Raw genomic sequence first — 16,771 nt, 5'->3', positions numbered from 1 at the left:
TCGGGGAACTAAGATCCCACGTGCTGTACGGTGTGCAAAAAAAAAAATGTGGAGATAGACAACAAACAGGAAAATAAACAAGATGTAGGGGGATGAGTAGTATCCCCCCAAAATTTGTGTCCAGCCAGAAGCTCAGAATGTGGCCTTATTTGGAAATAGGGTCTGTACAGATGTCATTAGTTAAGGATCTCAAGATGAAATCATCCTGGATTTAGAATGGGTCCTAAATCCACAGGGAAGAAGGCCCTGTGAACATGAAGGCAGGGACCAGAGTGCTGCAGCCTCAAGCCAAGGAATGCCTGGAGCCACCAAAAGCTAGGAAAGAGGCAAGAAAGGATTCTTCCCTAGAGCCTCCAGAGAGAACACAGTCCTGCTGCCACCTTGATGTGGGGCTGCTAGCCTCCAGAACTGTGAGAATAAATTTCTGTTGTTTTAAGCCACCAAGTTTGTGATAATTTGTTACGGCAGCCCTAGGAAACAACATACAAGGTAATATTAGGTAATAAGTGCTACAAAGAGAAATAAAGACGGGTGATAAGATAGATATGAGGGCAGGGAGGGTGGGCATAACTATTTTAGAAGACAGAGAAGACCTCTCTGAGGAAATGACATTTGAGCAGATACTTAGAGTGAAGCCTGTGTGCTATGATCCATCCCTGAGGAAATTTGGGGAAAGCGCTCCAGGAAGCAGGAGCAGTGAGTGCAAAGGTCCTGAGGGAGGAACAGGATGGGGGGGGCCGGAGCAGAGAGGAGAGCGGTAGGAGATGAGGGCACAGAGGTGTCTTGTGACTGTGGTGCATCCTGATTACACCTTTGATTAGTTGGGCAAATGAAGGAAAGAGGAATGCTGGCAGCTAGGTTCCTGTGGCTGTTCTATTCACCTGGCAGCCGTCCAGGCATTTGGGAGGGACTGATGGAAACACTGCAGCTGGAACCTGGGGTTGGACCATCTTTACATGTTGGTGAGCATCAGAGTGAGGAGGGACAGCCTGCGTGCCAGCAGGCTTCCACTCCAACCTCAGCCCAGGGTCAGGCTGGCTCACGTGCTCGGCCCGCTCATCTGAAAGAGAGCCTCCAAAGTAAGAGGCGGGGGCCAAGGTGTCTGCTTTGAACCAGCCCCTGGGTTTATTTGCAACCCAGCAAACAAGGGGTGTAGACCTATGTGAATATGCATGTGTTTTGTTCCCCAAACTTCCCTTTTTCCAGATTTAAGAAAGAACTATGGAGGAAACTCTGAAATGTATAATCATTTCTCAAATACAGCTTTGGCTGGAGAGACACTGAAACTTTGGGGAAATGATTGCAAAATTTATTTTACCTAAAGCGTAACCAGAGCCAGTTTAATAACTTTTAAATGATAATTTGCAATAGAAATAAACAGATAACTATCACTTCACTTTATTTCCTCTTATTATTTTGAAATGTTAATTTTAAGTTATATCCTTAAACATGCCACTTTTCAAAATTTAATACAGACTCACAGTATTGTGGATATTTGAAAAATAGTACCTAAAATATACTTTGCCTGTTTCTTGTGTTTTATTTTTTATATATATATATTTTTAAATTAATTAATTAATTTATTTTTGGCTACATTGGGTCTTCGTTGCTGCACGCGGGCTTGGGCTTTCTCTAGTTGCGGAGAGTAGGGGCTACTCTTCGTTGTGGTGCACGGGCTTCTCATTGCGGTGGTTTATCTTGTTGCGGAGCACGGGCTCTAGGCGTGCGGGCTTCAGTAGCTGCGGCTCGCGGGCTGTAGAGCACGGGCTCAGTAGTTGTGGCACACGGGCTTAGTTGCTCTGCGCCGTGTGGGATCTTCCCGGGCCAAGGTTCGAACCCATGTCCCCTGCATTGGCAGGCAAATTCTTAACCACTGCACCACCCGGGAAACCCGTCTTGTGTTTCAAAGAGCTAGTATTTTATAATTTATGCAACCTTTAATCCTCTCATATAGTTGTTTAATCTTATGATCTTCATTTCTTTGGCAATGAAAAGTAAAAATAATTTTACTTATGGGGTTGTTTGTATTGTTTGTGGAATTTCTTTGGTCAAACTACTTGGAAATTTTAGTACCAGGTCTTCTGAGGATACAGGCTCTTCCATCGAAGCTATGTAGCCCCTTGGAAAACTGCAGCAGTGGTGCCATCAACAAGAATAAACCCTTACACTGTAGAAAGGTCCGTAAAGGACCCCTGCAAATGGTCTAACCTTTATTCATTTTTAAAGGTTTATTCTGGGTTTCTCATGAAGACTCAGAATTCACATCGTTTTTACTTCCATTAATGTGTATTTACATAAACACATATGTAGTTGCATACATGCATGTAGAGAGAAACATGTTTATGGGCTATATGTCTCCTCCTGTGAAGCCACCTTAGATAACATGATGGGAGAAGAGGTTGAAACTCACCTCATTTAATTATTAGCCATGAAACATTTCCTAATATTTAGAACCAATTATTCCATTTGGTTTTGGTTTAGGAGATTGGTCAGAATTGAAAGAAACTAATGAGTCTATTTTCTTTATGTTACTTTTCATGTTTATCTTGTATCCAGTATTAACTAAGTGACTAAAATTTCTGAAGATCTTGTCTTCCTTTGTTCATGGTAGAAAGGCTTATACACCATCATAGCCTGGTTTGAAACCTTAAGAACCCAAACACTGTGTAATTCTACATTGAGCCAATTCTGGATCAGCTTGTTGAAAACATTTTAAGGAGTTTAGCAAAAGAAAATCCTGTTTCAGTGACTTTACTTTCTGATTTCCTCAGTTGTTTGAGAAATTAGTTATTTGCTAGATTTTTTTAGATGTTAAGATTAAACATTCTGACTATCTCAGTTTCTACCAGAGTGAAAACCAATTGATCTATTTAAAATGGAATCTTACTAGAATTAATAGGTGATTTAGATTTGAATGATAGTATGTTCCACTACAATCAGAAATTTCCTCTTTTATACAACATACCGATTTTAAACTTTACCAACAGGTTACATTTCTGTTTTACTTTTTGGATCTGACTTTGTCCCAATGATCAAATCAGCTCCAAAATTATTTATTAAAAACATAGTGCTGTGTGTTTTAGGGCTAGAAAGGACTCTTTACATTTTCCAAGTGCTTTATAGTTCATCAGGCTCATTCTTCTCAGTAACCCCATGATGAATGGTCCCCATTTGCCAGATAAGGAAACTGAGCTTCACACTGAAGCATTCACTCAGGATCATTTAACTGTCAGACTTGAGCTTAAGTCTTCTGACTCCAAGCCCAGCGCTCTTACCTCGAGGTTCTCACAGTTGGGCTTTTAAAACATATAGAACAAAACCAGACAGAACGAGTGCCTACAAGGCCTTCTAAGAAGGAAGAAATTATTCTGAACAAGAAGGCAGAATGTGTCTGTTGGGGACAGTTAATTGGTTTGGCAGAATGGAGGGGTATTCTGTGCTAAGCTTAGAGAAATGGAATGAGCAGGTGGAAATTGGGGTGGAGGAGCAAGAGGGCTCTCGGCAGACTGACCTGACAAGAGAGGAGGGGTGCCATTGTGGAATGCTGGGCTCTGCGTGTGGTGGGGAAGAAGGAGCCCATCAAAGGATGACCTTGAACAACAGTGGAGCCAGTCAGAGGTAGCCTGATTTCCAGTAAGTGTGAAGGTGTGTTTGGAGTGAGGCGGTGAAGAGATTGAGGAAGAAATGTAAGAAAGGTTACAAATCATTGACCTAGTTTGCCTGGAGTTGCTAAACAAAAGCAAGTGAGTGCTTGAACTTGACAGTGAGGTTTCAAACCAGGGATGTAGGAGAACTGTCCACAGAGGGTGGAAAGACCTGCTTAGGAAGTTTCAGCTCTGAATTGCCTCTGTAAAAGCTGCTGCCACTCCATCCCTTGCCTTGTTTGTCTAAATGGAGGTAAAGGTCAGCCCTAACGGGCAACTTTTTTCAAAGGCTTATTAGGCTTTTTAAAAAATGAAATGCAACAAATTGCAGTTGTTAAATTATAATGGCATGTCTTTCTTGTTTTGAAATATTTCCCTTTACGCAGTGACCAATGATACCCCAGGCACCTAATTCTGCTCTTGTTCTGCAGCCTGGAGTACTCGGGTACTTTGAGTTCAGTGGCTCACCCCAGCCTCCTGGTTATTTGACCTTCTTCACTTCAGCATTACATTCATTAAAGAAAGGTAAACATGATTCATATTAAGACATTAGTACTTTAACAGAAATGTTTGTATATTGATATTTTTTGTTGCATATGTTATCTTTATGATTATATATTTTGGTTTTCTTGATTCTTTTTCTCTGTATTTGTGTTAAATAATTACGTTATTTTATGGTGCACTGGCAAACAAAATTTTGTGCTATTTCAAGTATAGTCTCTTAAATGTTTAGAGACTATTATTTTTTAAAATGTAGCTTGATCACACAGCGTCTGCAATGATATATTTTGCACTTCAAATTTTATTATATCATAATCTCTTTTTTTGTGTGGCATTACAAATTTTGGTCAAAGTTTTCAGTGGTTGTATTGTCAGTTGGATGTATCATAATTTAGGAATACATTTTCTTCAAGAAGTATTTCTATAAGGATGAAAGTCATGTCACATTACAGCATAAGCCTACTGCCAGGTTCGCTATTCTCAAATCCATATATATTTTTTTACTTAGCTAAATCATGTATTATTTGAGTGTCCTACTTTTTAAATTAAACATTTTTCATGTTGCCCATTTTTTCGTGTTGCTCCATGTTCTTTCTCTATATCAGCCATGACCTTATGTCAGTTCTCTTTTAGATACTTTGATCTGCTCCTCATCTCCTTGTTACCACTCTGGTCCAAGCCCCTTTCCCACCCCTACCCTAGGCCAGTGGGCACTTAACTGGTGTCCAGTCTCGCCCCCTCCTTCCTCACACTAGGGCCTTTGTGCTAGTCCTTCTTCCTGAAATGTGCCCTCTCCCTCCCCAGTCCCCAGGGCCCAGCTGTCCACCTGTCAAACCCCTATTCATCCTTCAGATTCCAGCTCAAATATCACCTCCACAGTCTACCCCCCTGGAGAGAGATTTGTTGTTTTCTTTCATAGCACTCAACATAGTTTGTATTTATTGGGTTGGCCAAAATGTTCGTTCGGGTTTTTCTACAACATCTTACGGAAAAACCTGAATGAACTTTTTGGCCCACCCAATATGTGTATAGTTATGAGATGATTTGTTTACTGTCTGTCATCTTCCCTGGGCTGGGAGATTTCTGAGGATGGGGATCATCTATCTTCAGTTTAGTGTTCTTTCTCCAGCATCTGGCACATAGCAGGGACTCAATCACTATTTGCCAAATGAGTGATCAGATTGATGGCCATGTCATCTTTCCCTCAGTAGGTCAGCCAAAAATATGTAGTCATCACTGGATATTACATTGCTTCAATATTTTGGGGGGGTATTATAGTAGTATATTATTAATACGTCAAATAATTATATTACTGGCTATTTTAATGTGTCCATTGTCTTAAGGTTTTATGCATAGAGAATCTACTGTATTCATGCTTTTCATGCAGGGGACTCTGGGAGAGGAACTCAAGCTGTCACATTAGGTGTGTCTTCTGTCCACTTGAAAGACTTTGAGCTGCACAGCTTCAGGTGACTAAGAAGGCTCAGTGAGTCAGAGTTTGAATTTTGAAAACAAAATACTACCAACTTAAATAAGCTTAAGCAGATAGATGTTCAAAAATCTTAGAAAACCAAATAAAGTCCTTTGAAGATTATGTGTAAAAGGGTAACCTAGAGTCAATCACTAAAATGATGGCAGCATTCAAGTACTTGAGTTGGAGAAGCTATTTCAAGATTTGGAAGGATGTTTTGTTATCCAGTTGGCGTATATTGTGTGTTTATGATTCATCTTTTTCATTCAGAGGTTTCCAAAATTTTGCTTCTTTTTGGAAAAACCTTTCTAAGTATAAGATAGTAGCCTTTTTTCCTCCCCCCTTTTTTTTTTTAAGTATAGTTGACTTACCCTTGTTTTTTTCTTTTCTTTTTTTTTAAGCAAGGAAGGTAATAAATGGATAAAAACTACTTGAAGGTACAAAACGATCCTTTTGGTCAAATCACTAATTTTGACAAATGATTACATGAAATTTCTTCTCAGAATAAATCTAGCTCAATTTACGTGTACTACATTTCTTCCCTCTCTTGTGATTCTAGTTGGGTCTTATAAAATCCTGTTGCATATGAACTTTGCAAGAACTGAGTTCATTCTAATTAATAATTCTTCACCCCATTTTTGTGGGTAAACTCCCACTTAAGCTTAATGAACCATTTTTAGAAGAAAAAGACAAATTTGGAAGGATTACCTAAAATAAATCTTGCCTTGAGCATCTGGGTTTTTTTCCCCTTTTCTTTCTCCTACCCTGAAGTCAAATGGTATTTTACTTATTATTAATAGCCAATGTTAAGTAAGAGAAACACGTGCAGACTTTTTTTTTATTGGGACAGTTTGGAATGTAAATTCTAGGTCATTGTTGTGTTTCTATTGTGTACACGAATTGAGGCCTGAGGAACATTTGACACACTTAACATTTGGTATAGAGAGCTTAACTGACGAAGTGTTTAGTCTGTTGTGGTAGAAAGCAGATGTCCTGGTTCACCAAGCCACAAGCATATATAAAATACACATCTTTCCATTGCCTAAATGTTTTGTTTTTTTTTTAATTGCCTTAGAAATAGCCAGGACACTCTCTAACATTCGTTTCTTGAAGCTAGCTGGCCATCAGTCTACAGATACTTTGAGAATGTACCATATATGAAGCATCCTGCCTGGGTGCTGTGGGGTTGCTGAGAGGAGACATCTCAGTTACCTGTGTCCTTTACCTATTGCTCTCCAACTTGGTGCTGATTCGTCAGTTGATGTCGGCCCTCCTCTTAAGTGGTGTGGGCAGTAACCCTTTTGTTATATTTCTGTCCATTATTTTCCTAGCCATTTTACCTTTATCATTTTTTATTTAGCAGTTCTATATTTTCATGTAGTTAAATCTGTGGTTCTTTTTCTTGATTTTTTTTTTAGAAAAATCTAGTCACTAATTAGTTCACTTCTTTTTGAATTTTAAAGTTATTTGGCACTTTATGCTGCCTGGATTTACTTTGGCTTAAAATACAGAGCACAATTGATTTTCCTCCCTTCTTATTGGCTAATCAGTTAGCACCATTCACAGAATAATGCTTTCTTTATCCTTCATCTTGATGATGCCTGTTTTATCACAAAATATTTTCTAATATGTAATTGGGTCTGTTTCTGTGTTTTCTCTTGGTCTAGATCCATCCCTCTTTTTATACGAGTAAATATAATTTCATTTTTTACGTTGTAAGTAATTACCTGGTGAACTCTGGACTCCGCGTCCTCTAGTTCTGGTGTTTTATGGAATATTCTTTTATATCCATCTATGCATTTGGCTGAATTTGGGTTGGAATTTTATTAAATGTTTAAGTTGACTTAGAGGTAATTGACATGTTCATAAAACTTAGCTTCCCTTTCTAGCATCACAGCATGATATTAATTTATTCAAACCTTCCTTTCAATTTTTTGTAAAAGGTCTTACACATCCCTCATTAATGGTTAATCCTTTTAAAGTGCTGAATGATTAACTGTGGGCTGGCAGTCTGTGTGTTTCAGGATCCTGGGGAAGCCCATCTCTTGTACTTCTTCACTCTTCCCAGACTGCAGAGCCTGTTCCTCTTGGAGCCTTTCCAGACAGGCCTAAAGAAAATTTGCCCAAAGAAAATTTGGTAGAGGGGTTGATATTTTTAAGTTGCTTACTTGATTTTTTCCATCTTATGATTATTTCATTATTTGCTGTAAAAATGTGTTCTGGTAAAATGTTGTTATATTCTGTTATGATTCAGTGACCTTTTTAAAAGAGAAAATTTGCAACAAATTTTGTTCAAAAGGGATGCAGTGCCGCCTGGGGGACAAGCAGTGGCCTGGGATCTGGCAGTATCTGGTCCTTAGCTTTTGTCTACCCCTGGCAGGGTTATAAACTTGAACAAAACATTTAACTTTTCTGTGTTTGAGTTTCTCTGTCTGTAAAGTTGGAGAGGGTGGAGGTAAGGGTAAATGCTTGTTTTACAAGGCCACATCATGTGTGAAGTATGTTGTGTGTGAATAAAATAATAGTCTGAAAATCTGTAGCAGTTTAATGAGAAAGCCATTGGCTGAAAACACCTGAAGTAAGTACTGTGTCTGTTTTCTTAAAAGCATCTACACCGGACAGTATGTACCTTGACCTACCAGCAGACACAGGTCTTCCTCTTCCCTTTTCCTGGAGCACTCCATACCTGCTGTTTTTTGTGTAGTTGGCCCTCCGTATCCACAGGTTCTTTACTTTTGGATCCAGCCAATCCTGGATCGAAAATATTAGGAAAAAGAAAATTCCAGAAAGTTCCAAAAAGCAAAAATTGAATGTATCGTGTACCTGGCAACTACTTCCATAGCATTACGTTGTAATTGCAACTGTTTACTTAGCATTTACAGTCTATTAGTTGTTATAAGTAATCTAGATTTGATTTAAAGTATACCAGAGGATATGTATAGGTTACATGCAAATAGTATGCCATTTTATATAAGGGACTTGAGCATCCGTGGATTTTGGTATCCAAGGGAAGTGGGGGGCTGGAACCAATTCCCTGTGGACACCAAGGGATGACAGTACTGCATGGTGTTCTCACTGTGGAACTGACTGCACGTCTGTCCCACCAGAACTTGAGCTGGTTTGTTCAGACAGTATTTATTGAGTGCCTTGAGGCCAAGGTTTTGTTGTCTTTCTCCTACAACTCGAACAATTTAGCTAAAAGTTTGAATGAATGACTAGTTAAAGGATACTTTACCTTGAAATTGCTCAGGTTGGAGTGATTTTGGCAGAGGGATGTTGAGTCATTTTGGATCCCCTTCCACCACCACTTCTCCTCATGCCTGGCCTTTCAGGTTCCATAGACCGGTGTGCAGGAGTCACTCCCACTGGACTGGATGGAGTCCCTGCCTGGCTCATTCTTCTTACTCTTTCTTCTTGGCTTCTCGCTGTCCCCTGACACTAGAATCCTCATGGATTGAATTGAAATTCACATGATACTTAAATGTCATCTTCAAAATACACTAAACTATTAACTAAAGACGTCGTTTCCACTCCCTTCATTCACCTTTAGGAATTCCTAAACATAGTTGACAGGGAACCTGTGGCATTAGTTTTCTAAGGAACACCTTTGGAAAACACTGTTGTAATGAATTTTTTTTAATAGGAATTTTTTAGAGGAAGAAGTAATTCCAGTGTAGGGTCCCTCTACTCCACCAGGTGGCGTCTGATGGTGCTGTGATTTGCTGGTAGAATTGAGTCAGGACACAAAAAGCTCCCTCCTCCATATCCTTATTCACAAACAAAACTTTTTTGGAGCACTTTTCTGTTAGATTGTGAAACTTTGTACAACATCAAGAGGTCTGAAAAGTAGGATTTTCTTATCCTGAAAGTGACATTCTTAAAGTCATTGAAAAAACAAGGGATTGACTTCTTAGGCAAGGTTGACTCTGAAATTGCTTTATTTTTTCAGGTTCCTGGGTCTCACTCTTGGGAGTTTGGACCAAGCATTAGGTTTAACAATTCTCCGTGAATGAAACAGGTTCTAGGTCACTGGTTTTCCCACATAATCTCGTTTGTTGTCACTATACTCACTTAAAGAGGGAAATCTTTTTCTAACTAACTGCCTGTGTTCTGAGGCCCTCTGGGTACTGATTAATACACATTAGAAATTCCATACCTTTTGTTCCCATACCTAAAATTGACTTTTTAATTATGTTGCTATTATTTTAGCAAGGATGTGATTATATTTCATAGGAAATGCTTTTATTCCTATTATGACATCTCTTAAGCCTTGTAAGTGCTGCTAGATAAGCACTAAGGCCAAAAACAGACATCCCCGCACTTTGAATTAGCTTCAGAAGCATGACTTATTAATTCAACAAACATTTGAGGATCCACTTTGTGCTACAGCTGTAAAGAGGAGTAAAACTTGTTCCTCACCATCAGGGTGCCACCAGCTAGTGTGGCCAACAGGTGGGCTTACCCACAATGTGAGTGCAGTGACACGTCTGTGACAGGCTTCGTCGGAGCACGGAGATGGGGCGTGCGGATCAGGTCAGGGAAGACTGGAGGTGGGGAGGATTTCCCAGGAGAATGAGGGGTCGGCTTTCAGGTAAGTGTGTAAGGAATGAGAGAGTGGAAGATAGGCGGCGTTGAGAAGAGCAAAAGGTGTGTGGAGAGCTCAGAACTATATTTAGTGCCCATTTGTAGATATTTTGATTCCTTGAACCCACGTATTTGAAAAATTACACCATCTTTACTTTCTAATTGTCTTGTGGTATTTTCTGCCTTTTTAAAGGTATCCTGTTTTAGTAGTGTGTATGTGTGTGTTTTGATTTTTGATCCTATTTCTTCAAGGTTGTTGGGGGGTTTTGGTTTTTTTGTTTTGTTTAAGCTGAAATAAGACTCCTAGACAAAGAACCAAAAACACTAAAATCTTAGAAACCTCTCAGGGATCACCTTCTATAATAAAGTCACAAACTTATAGTGAAACGACTCGACTCGGTGCAGACAAACCCTGTTCTGGTCTCCACTTGACCACTTGTTATGTAACGTTGAGCATGATAAGCTGATACTGGATGGAGCACTTTACCTGGATGATCCAGTCTTCAGTGCCACTCTTTGAAGTAGAAGCTGTTATTATCTCAGTGTTACTATCTCAGGTGAGGAAACTGAGGCTTGGAGGAGGTTGTTAACAGCCTTCAGGACACTGTGAGGCAGGACAGTGGCTCCCCAGAGATGTCCACATTCTCATCCCCAGGACCTGTGAATATGTTACATTACATGGCAAGAGGAAATGAGGTTGCCTATGGATTTGGGTTGCTAATCAGCTGACACTGAGAAAGGGAGATTATCCTGGATTATCTGAGTAGGCCCAATGTAATCAGAACTATGCTTAAAAGTGGCATTGAGAGGCAAAGAATAGTGTCAGAGTGATGCAGTATGAGAAGGACTTGTCCGGCCATTACTGGTTTTGAAGAAGGAAGGGGCCACAAGCCAGTGCAGGTAGCCTCAAGCCAAGGAATGCAGGTAGCCTCTAAATGGTAGGAAAGGCAAGGAGATGCATTCTCCCCTAGAGCCTCCAGAAGGAACATTACCTGCTGCACCTTGATTTTAGCCCATTGAGGCCCATTTTGGACTTCGACCTCCAGAACTGTAAGATAAATTTATGTTTTTTTAAGCTACTAAGTTAGTGGTAATTTGTTACAGCAGAAATAGCAACTTAATATAGTCACGTACCAGTAAACGAGGAGTGAGATAGGAATCCAGGACCACATCACTCCATCTGCCCCTGTACCCTCCGGAGGTGGGGCAGGCGGCACAATATGGTGATTCCTACCTCCTGGTCTTTGCCCATGATACTGCTTAAAATGCAAGGCCTTGCCCTAGTTATTATCTGCCTTCCTAATTTTTCAAGGCCTAACTGAAGTCCTCTGGGATTTGTAAATATTGCCCAGCCAGCATGATGTCTGGCACACTGTGGACATCAAGTGGAGGTTTCCATCCACTGGCTCCCTTCTTGGAACTCCTGTTGCACTCGTTGGCTGTGTCTCCCACTTAGCAACCAACGTTGTCTTCTGATTTTCCCTTAGACTTTAGTATCTTCCTAACAAGTAGTCAGAGACTGTCCTGATCAGTCATGTTAGTGGCAGATGTCCTGTGTGACCACAGCTCACCAGTCACTCCTTCTCACTGGTCTTCAGGTTCCCCATCTGCAGGATAAGGGAACTTTGCCCTAGTTGCCTCTAAAGGAAACTTCAGCTTGAAAATGCATTGGCCTTTGGCCTGTTTTTTTTAGACCTGGGAGCTAAGAATTGTTTTTATATTTGTAAAGAGTTATTTAAAAAAAAAAATATGTGACACCTATGCTAGACCCTAAGAGCAGCATAAGAGGGGATGGAGGAGGGATTTCTAAGCAGATGTGTTTCTTTTGTGAAGTCTTTCCCTCCCTGAGGGTGTTTTTTTTTTTAAAAAAAAAGGAATTTAATTGAAGTACACACAAGGGACGTATTTGAATTGATCATTTTAATATTATGCTCTGGTTAAATGAGAACAATGGTGTGAGGGTGTTAAGTTTACTGTCATGTTAGTATATAGAACAGTGCATATTTAGTTCTATAGTTTATGTTCCCCTAAAATGATGTATTTGGAACTATATTTTTCTTTCCCTCCTCCCTAACTCACAAGAAAGAGAAAAATCACAGCTAAGGAGTTACATGTTTACTTAGAGTTTAGCAGTATTTTGGCATGTACCAGAGTGTGCATATTGTATCTCTGGTGCCCATATGCCAGATTTTTTTCTAGATAATTGCTTTGTGCTTTATATTAAGAATTTTGAGGGAGTTCCCTGGTGGTCTAGTGGTCAGGATTCAGTGCTTTCACTGCCGTGGCCCGGGTTCAATCCCTGGTTGGGGAACTGAGATCCTACAAGGCATGCGGCGCAGCCGAAAAAAGAAAAAAGAATTTTGACAGTATACAAATCTCAGAGTCAGATTTCTGTGGGAAAAAATGCAAGCAATAACTATAGTTCATACATTGAAAACAAACATTTCTATAAACTATTGCATTTCTTTGAAGATTTTTTCATTTTGATGAATGCATTTAAAGTGTGTGAAGTGTGTGAAGTCATCATCTAGCAAATGATGATGAATCACCATGTAAATGCTGAGTAATCTTGGAGGGGCTGTTGTTACATTCCTTTTTATATAATCCTGTCGTTTTCCTTTTTCTTCCTTGTCCAAAACCTTGTAAAGAAGAGTGGGAAAGTAGAAGTTAATAAAAATGGCAGAGTATAGAGTAAAATGAGAATCGTTGCAAGGATGGAAGGTACCACAATACAGGTTTGCCTTTGGGAATGTCACTACTTCCCAGAGTAAAGAAGTGAGAGAATTTTTCCCAGGGAGTAAATAACTTCTTAGCCATGCAGATTAAAAGCCATGTGACTTAATCCAGTGGTATTCAGTTTTGAAGTATTTCATGGTTTATTTGTTAGCAGTTTCCTCTATCAGTATTTTTCTTGACCTGATATTCCATTTTGTCCTATGATCCCTGAGAGATTAGCTCACATGAAAGGCTCCTGGAGAGCAGATGGCCAGTCCTGATGTAAAAATTTCCATGTTGTTCAGTTCCAGCATTTCTGCTCATTATTTCATTGTATCCTTGGGTACCTTACTTTGTAGGACACCAAGCGCTGTTTACTCTAGCCCTCTGAGAGAGAATTTCAGAAGCTCGGCAGTTTATACCCAGAGTCACAAGGTTTAGAGCCCCACCTTTTCCTTTCCGAAGGAGAGAGTGGGACACATTCTTAAAAATAATCATTCTCTGCTCTTGGATTCTTAAAAATAATCATTCACGAAAAAATCTTTGTCATATGTATCCTTCCCAGATAATTGTCCATTATTAAGATTTACTGGCTAATGGGCTTATTATCTTAGCCTGATCTTCTTCCTGAGTTACATGAATCCTGCTTTTTCATCATTGCCACCTTGGCACAGTCCGGTAGAACTATAAGATGAACCACGGAGGTATTTAAAAATTTCCTGGTGGCTGTGTTAAAATTTAAGAAGAAATAGGTAAAATTAATTTAATAATTTATATTTTATTTAACCCAGTGTACCCAAATTATTAGCATTTCAACATGTAATCAGCATAAAAACTATTGAGATATTTTACTTTTTTTTTTTTTTTTTTTGAACCAAGTCTTTTATACTTAACAGCCCCATCTCAATTCAGCTGCTAAATGTTCATTGGAAATACTTGATCTGTATTTAGAGTTCATAAAATTTACAGTTGAAAAAGTGATTTATATACCAAATATTTATATTGTTTCATTTTACTTATTTATTTTTATTGAAATATAGTTGATTTACAATATTATATTAGCTTCAGGTTACATACCCATGTTGTCTTAAACATACTTAAACATTTTCCGATAACTGAGTTGAGTATCATTTTTACATTAAATTAATTAAAATCAAATAAAGTTAAAATTTAGTCCCTCGGTTGCTCATATTTCAAGTGCTCATTAGCCACATATGGTTAGTGGCTACGACACAGGACAGTGCACTCAGGGCCTAGGCCTCATTATCCAAGTATCCCGGGGAAAACAGTTATTTCCTAAGATACTGAGTCTCCTTCCTGCAGGCACATCCTTGAGTTAATGCTTCAGAGTGTCCTCCTGGTAGTCTTGGTAATCTGGTAGTTGCTGAGTGCAAATTGTGTAGCTTTGCTTCTGGCAGGACCCTTTATTATTAACTTTAAAGCACAGTTAAAAATCTATTAGTGGAAAATAATCTGAAATATATATATATATATATATATATATATATATATATACATATGTACATATCTGAATCACTTTGCTGTACACTTGAAACTTATACAATATTGTAAATCAACTATACTTCAATAAAAAGAAAAAACTATTCTCTTTTGCTGACAAAAGAAATGAATTCTTATTCTTTCTGGAATGTTTGAGAATTTTAATATTTCGCCTCACTGAGGTCTTGCCTCAGAATGTGTTTGCTTTACCTTAATACTGAACTGAAGTTTTAATATTAAAAATTGAATTTAAAGCAATGGTTTTAAGCAAAATAAAGTAGTCTGATATTAAAACATTAGGCAGTGGCCAAAAACAAAAAACCTGAATGCACACCAGAAAGGTCACAAGTGAGCCAGATGAATCTGAATGGAAACCAGATGGAATTTCAGATCTTTCCATTCTCGATGCAGCCTTGATGGTTGCTACGAGGTAAATGGTGACAGTGGTGTATGGAAGGTACAAGAAGGTCAGCGGAAGCTCCACCTACGGGGGTGTGGGAAGCAGGGGTAGAGCATTCTGTTAGTGGCAGAAAAGAACCCTAGCCTCATAAAAGATAGCAAAGGGTAAACCTACAATACATGCTAAAAGTAGACAAGGTTTAATGGATCAAAGAAAGGCTGTTTGTTACTCAAAGCACACAAACAGCGAATCAGCATGATAGTATTCATTCTGCTCACCCCACGTCTCGTGGGGAGCCTCGTGGTGACTGTGTGTGCAGTGGGTTGCCTTGTAGCTGAGGGACACAGGGCCAAGGACTCAGCACCTTGTGTAGCAGGCGACAGTCTTCATGCTGTGGTCACCTTGACCTACTTAGTGTCTGTGTGACCAGCTGCAGAAACTGCTCAGTAACTACTGCTTTCACCCAGATGCTCTTTCAAGATGTTGTTACATCTTGCAGGTGTCTTTCTGACACCTTGCACTGGATGGTTAATAGAGACTACAGCTGGCCAGTTACCTGGCTAACAGTTTATTGAAAATTTTTTTTTTTCTTTATTGTGTTGAGGTAGGTTCCCTCTTTGCCCACTTTCTGGAGAGTTTTTATCATAAATGGGTGTTGAATTTTGTCAAAAGCTTTCTCTGCATCTATTGAGATGCTCATATGGTTTTTATTCTTCAGTTTGTTAATATGGTGTATCACATTGATTGATTTGCATATATTGAAGAATCCTTGCATCCCTGGGATAAATCCCACTTGATCATGGTGTATGATCCTTTTAATGTGTTGTTGGATTCTGTTTGCTAGTATTTTGTTGAGGATTTTTACATCTGTATTCATCAGTGATATTGGTGTGTAATTTTCTTTTTTTGTAGTATCTTTGTCTGCTTTTGGTGTCAGGGTGATGGTGGCCTTATAGAATGAGTTTGGGAGTGTTCCTTCCTCTGCAATTTTTTGGAAGAGTTTGAGAAGGATAGGTGTTAGCTCTTCTCTAAATGTTTGATAGAATTCACCTGTGAAGCCATCTGGTCCTGGACTTTTGTTTGTTGGAAGATTTTTAATCACCGTTTCAATTGCATTACTTATGATTGGTCTGTTCATATTTTCTGTTTGTTCCTGGTTCAGTCTTGGAAGATTATACCTTTCTAAGAATTTGTCCATTTCTTCCAGGTTGTCCATTTTATTGGCATAGAGTTGCTTGTAGTAGTCTCTTAGGATGCTTTGTATTTCTGTGGTGTCTGTTGTAACTTCTCCTTTTTCATTTCTAATTTTATTGATTTGAGTCCTCTCCCTCTTGATGAGTCTGGCTAATGGTTTATCCATTTTGTTTATCTTCTCAAAGAACCAGCTTTTAGTTTTATTGATCTTTGCTATTGTTTTTTTTTGTTTCTATTTCATTTATTTCTGCTCTGATCTTTATGATTTCTTTCCTTCTGCTAACTTTGGGTTTTGTTTGTTCTTCTTTCTCTAGTTCCTTTAGGTGCAAGATTAGATTGTTTATTTGAGATTTTTCTTGTTTCTTGAGGTAGGCTTGTGTAGCTATAAACTTCCCTCTTAGAACTGCTTTTGCTGCATCCCATAGGCTTTGGATCGTCGTGTTTTCATTGTCATTTGTCTCTAGGTATTTTTTGATTTCCTCTGATTTCTTCAGTGATCTCTTGGTTATTTAGTAACGTATTGTTTAGCTTCCATGTGTTTGTGTTTTTTACATTTTTTTCCCTTTAATTCATTTCTAATCTCATAGCATTGTGGTCAGAAAAGATGCTTGATATGAGTTCAATTTTCTTAAATTCACTGAGGCTTGATTTGTGACCCAAGATGTGATCTGTCCTGGAGAATGTTCCGTGTGCACTTGAGAAGAAAGTGTAATGTGCTGTTCTTGGATGGAATGTCCTATAAATATCAATTAAATCTATCTG

The 16,771-nt window shown here is 38.9% G+C and overlaps 1 protein-coding gene across 3 annotated transcripts in view; it reads left to right on the top strand.

Annotated features, from left to right (window-relative positions):
- Nucleotides 1-16,771, top strand: part of TXNDC11 (thioredoxin domain containing 11) — a 64,375-nt gene that overhangs the window by 21,534 nt on the left and 26,070 nt on the right. For 2 of the 3 annotated variants that reach the window (XM_061208361.1, XM_061208363.1), the window contains one exon: nt 4,076-4,169. The exons of the other annotated variant lie outside the window; for it this stretch is intronic. In XM_061208361.1, the coding sequence (XP_061064344.1) occupies nt 4,076-4,169 (94 nt within the window). The remainder of the gene's footprint in view (nt 1-4,075; nt 4,170-16,771) is intronic. 3 annotated transcript variants of the gene reach the window in all.

Source organism: Eubalaena glacialis, chromosome 13 (genome assembly GCF_028564815.1).
Source record: "Eubalaena glacialis isolate mEubGla1 chromosome 13, mEubGla1.1.hap2.+ XY, whole genome shotgun sequence".
NCBI classification, from domain to species: Eukaryota; Metazoa; Chordata; class Mammalia; order Artiodactyla; family Balaenidae; genus Eubalaena; species Eubalaena glacialis.
The sequence above is the reverse complement of the archived record's forward strand: the minus strand, read 5'-3'. Positions and strand labels throughout refer to the sequence as shown.